At 62.6% G+C, this 4,258-nt stretch overlaps 1 protein-coding gene across 1 annotated transcript in view; it reads right to left on the bottom strand.

The window, feature by feature from the left end:
- Positions 1–474, bottom strand: part of Olig2 (oligodendrocyte lineage transcription factor 2) — a 1,024-nt gene extending 550 nt beyond the window's left edge. Inside the window, exon 1 of the mRNA XM_013027436.1 lies at positions 4–474. Within this exon, the coding sequence (XP_012882890.1) occupies positions 4–474 (471 nt within the window). The remainder of the gene's footprint in view (positions 1–3) is intronic.
- Positions 475–4,258: the final 3,784 nt, after the last annotated feature.

The following is a 4,258-nucleotide window of genomic DNA, read 5'->3' on the forward strand; positions in this document are numbered from 1 at the left end:
CGCCGAGTGGGCCAGGCCGCCGCAGGCCGAGGGGTGGAAGCCGGCGTGGTGGCCGCCGTAGATCTCGCTCACCAGCCGCTTCATCTCCTCCAGCGAGTTGGTGAGCATGAGGATGTAGTTGCGCGCCAGCAGCAGCGTGGCGATCTTGGAGAGCTTGCGCACCGACGGCCCGTGCGCGTACGGCATGACCTCGCGCAGCCCGTCCATGGCGATGTTGAGGTCGTGCATGCGCTTGCGCTCGCGGCTGTTGATCTTCAGCCGCAGCTGCTGCAGCTCGGGCTCCGTCATCTGCTTCTTGTCCTTCTTGGTGGACGAGGCGGCCGCCGCCGATGTGGACGACGACGTGCTGGACGACGAGGACGACTTGAAGCCGCCGCCGCCGCCGCTGCCGCCTTTGCTCCGGGCAGGCAGGAAAAGGTCATCCGGTTCTGGTGAGGATGGGCGACTGGACACCAGGCTGGCGTCCGAGTCCATGGCACCGGGGGACAGTCACCGCGTCCTCGGGAATCGTCCTCTCGGTCTTCCAGGATCCCGGGGACGGAGAAGAGGGAGACGAGAGGGGGACAGAGACATAGAGTGAGAAAGACAGAGACACGAGAGAACGAGAGAGGGGGGGAGAGGGAGGGAGGGACGGAGGCAGATAGAGACACAGAAAGAGACACGAGAGAAAGACAGGACAGAGAGAGATGGAGACCGAAACACAGAAAGAGACAGGACAGAGAGAGAAAAAAGAGGGAGACAGAGACACAGAGAAATATGGAGAGGAACAGAGAGACGGAGAGGACAGAGACAGAAAAACAGACCCACGGAGAGAAAGACAGACACGCAGGGAAAGAAAAACAGCAAAACAGAGAGACAGAGACACACAGAAAGAGAGAGGAGACGAAACAGACACGGAAAGAGACAGCAAGAGACACAGAGAGGGGAGGAGACAGAGACGGGGGAGAGTTGCAATAGTAAATAAAACAGAAAAGCTGGCCCGCTTTCCCGCAGCACCCGCGGCGGGTCACCCGTGGCGGGTGTCCGTCCGTCCTTCCGTCCCCCCCACGCCCGTCCTCGGCCTTCCCTTCAGCCGCAGTGTCCCTCACGCGGCGCGCGCGTCTCTCCCGTCCCGTCCACAGGTCGCTCCACCGGCCGGACGCCCAGCGAAGGGCTTCCTGGGGGGGGGGTCTTATTCGTTCGGGACGGGGAAGCCCTAGCCCCCCGAGTTGGATTAAACGCGGGGGGGAACAGGTGAAGCCTTTTCTCTGGGGAGCGAGAAGCGCTAAATAACAAATGCGGTGTATTCGGTTCTCCCAGCGCACCCTCTCCGCCTCCGCCGACCCCGCCGAGCGCACGCGCGCCACGCACGCACCCAGCACCGGCTCCGGGCCCGCGGACCCCACGCGCGGCGGCTCGCGGCCGCAAGGGCAGCTCGGTCGCGGCAGAACGGATTTGTTTTCCCGGGAGTTGGGGCTTTGGAGGCGAAGGGGGTGGGGAGATGCGGCGATGAACGTGGGCCGCCGCCGGGCATCTCCGGGACCCGGGGGGGCGGGATCCCATCCCTCCCCCCCACCTAACGGAGTTGGGGGTCGTCAGCCTTTGGACCCTCGGCTGGGGGGGGGAGGGGCTGCTGGGGACACTTACTGTGAATTCGATTCAAGGAGCCCGCTCCGAGGAGCCGCCGGGAAAACCTGGCTGCGGGCGACGGCGTCGCGCGGGCCTAGGACGCGCATCCAAGCGTCCGCACCTTTGGGTGGGGGGTGGTGGCGGGCCCGGGCTGGTTTTTATAGCCGGGTGGCGGCCGCGGAGCCCGCGGTGGCGGTGGCCGGAGCGGGGGGGGGGCGGGGGGGCGGGGAACAATGTGCTGGTGCTGGAGGTGCGGCCTCTCCAATGAGCGGGGCCCGCCCCGGGGGCTGGGGAGCTGATGTCATCCGGGCTAATTCCGCTCAATGAAACCCGCCCGGCCCCGCGCACGCCTCCGCTCCCCGCACAGCCAATGAGCGGCGGCGGCGCAGAGATTCGGGAGGGCGAGACTGCCGGAGCGACTCGGGAGGGGAGGGGAGGGGAGGGGGGGAGGCTGGGACCGAGGGAGAGGCAACTACATTTCTACATCCCCCCCCCCCCCCCGCCACACACACCCCGCGCAGCCGTCCGCGTGGGAGCCGGGCAGCCGCGGGCCTGGGAAGTTCGCAGACACACTACCCTGCGGCGGGCAGGGAGCCCTCAGGGCGCGCTTGGGGAGGGGAGTTCAGCCTGGAGTCCGCGCTCCAGCGTTCCCTGGCTCGCTGGTTTCTGCGTCTCAGCGTTTGCAGGAAGCGGGAGCCCTCGGGCCCCCAGATGTGAAGAAGCCGAGCGCGCACAAAGCCCCCGCCCCCATCTCCCCAACTTTCTTCCCGCCGCGGAGGCAGCCCTGCCGACGGGCGGTGGCGCCCCCACGCGGGCCGGGCCGGCCGGGCGGAGCGCGGGGAAGGACGCTGGGGTTTGTGGTTGTTTTTCAAAGAAATCACAACTGCTCCGAAAGTTGGAGACGGTGCCGCCCCGGGCCAGTGAGTCACGTGCGCGGCACCGGCACCGAGACGTCCCGAGCCAGCCATAACCTCCCTCCGAAGGTCCGCGGACGAAGCGCCGGGTTTTCAGCAGCGTCCGTACCGTTGCGTCCGTGCCCCAGAGTAGCGACACCCCGAGGTTTGCAAAGGGGCGTCTCAGGCCTGGCTTAGGCCAAGCACACCTTTCCTCCACCAAAGCCCGGCTCTCCGATCATGAAACTCTTGACCAGCAAGTATGAAACGCGGTGTGGACAGGCGCCTGAATTGGCCCTCAGATGCCAACGTATTCACCACGTTACAGAAAAGCCCAGAAACGGCCTCTGCACCAGGCCTGCAGAAATCGTGCTAAGCCTTTGGAGCTTAACCCTGCAGTACCCACGCAGAAAGGAGTTGGCGGTCCCTTAAGGTACACACACACACCACACACTACATACCCACACACACACACCATACATGCATGCAACATACACACACCACAGATACCACACACATACACATACACACCACACTCTACACCTACACACCACACATACATTCAACACACCACACACAAGACACCGCACACACACCACACACATACAGCACACCACACACATACACATGCACCACACACACTACATACACCACACATATACATACACAGCACACCACGCACCCATACACTACACACACATACCACCACCACACACACCTCATCCTGGTAGGAAGTATTGAGTCCTTTGCTAATCTTCGTTGTTTGGGGGCTTTTTACTGCACAGATGATTTTTTTTGTTTTATTTTTCAATGCGAGTGATCGAACCTAGGGACTCACCAATGCTAGACAAGCAATCTACTACTGGCTGCAGATGATTTTTTTTTTAAAGCAAGTAAGCAAGCAAAAACACAGTGATTGGTCTCCGAGTAGCAGTTACAAAGCAAATAGGAAAACGGAGCCCAGTGCCCCGGTTTCCGGGCTAAGGCTCCCTCGGGGTGTGGGAAGCCCCCACGGGCTCTCGCCTTTGCCCTGGTCTCGTGCCTTCTGGAGCATTATTTTTCAACCCGCGTGTTTCCCAGCTGGCTTTGCAGCCATCCGTTAAATATGTATTTAAAACATGAAGAACTGAAGCGTGGTGTTATGTCGTCCAACGGCTGCAGGGATGACCCATAACCGTTCCATTAGCAGAGTCTGTCACACACAGACGCCGATCGCTGGGGGGAGGAGTTAGGGGGAGTTTAGGAACTGTGCGGGCATTTGAGGCTCTCTCCTGGGGGCCTCTCGTGCCAACTTTAGTGAGGGCGCGTGCGGGGGAGCGCGTGTGGGGACCACCCGCGGGGGGCGTGGAGCGGTGCGCCCGCCGGGGTAGCTGGCGAAGGGTAGCTGGCGAACACTGCGGGCACAATGTGACAGGCGGGCAGCCCGCACGCGTCCCGCATCCTTCATCCGTTGGAGCCCACTGGTGAATTGGTGCGCGCCGGCCTTGCATTCGTTACGCATTTGGTCCCGTGGCTAGCACTGAAAGTGGACCGGGCCCGCCGAATCGGGGGTCGATCTGCACCGTAGTGCCCCAAGGTGGGAAGGCGTCCTTGCTCCCCGCCCCCTCTCTCTCTTCCTGGACCCCATTGAGGCCCACCGGGGACCCTGCCCAGTGCAGATCGGATGCCAGACAACCTTTCGTCGTGTTTCCCTCCCATCGACATCCAGCCCGGACAATCAGGAACTGGACAGAGCCTTGGCCCCGTGGGTTCTGGAG

This window comes from Dipodomys ordii, unplaced genomic scaffold (assembly GCF_000151885.1).
Source record: "Dipodomys ordii isolate 6190 unplaced genomic scaffold, Dord_2.0 Scaffold104, whole genome shotgun sequence".
NCBI classification, from domain to species: Eukaryota; Metazoa; Chordata; class Mammalia; order Rodentia; family Heteromyidae; genus Dipodomys; species Dipodomys ordii.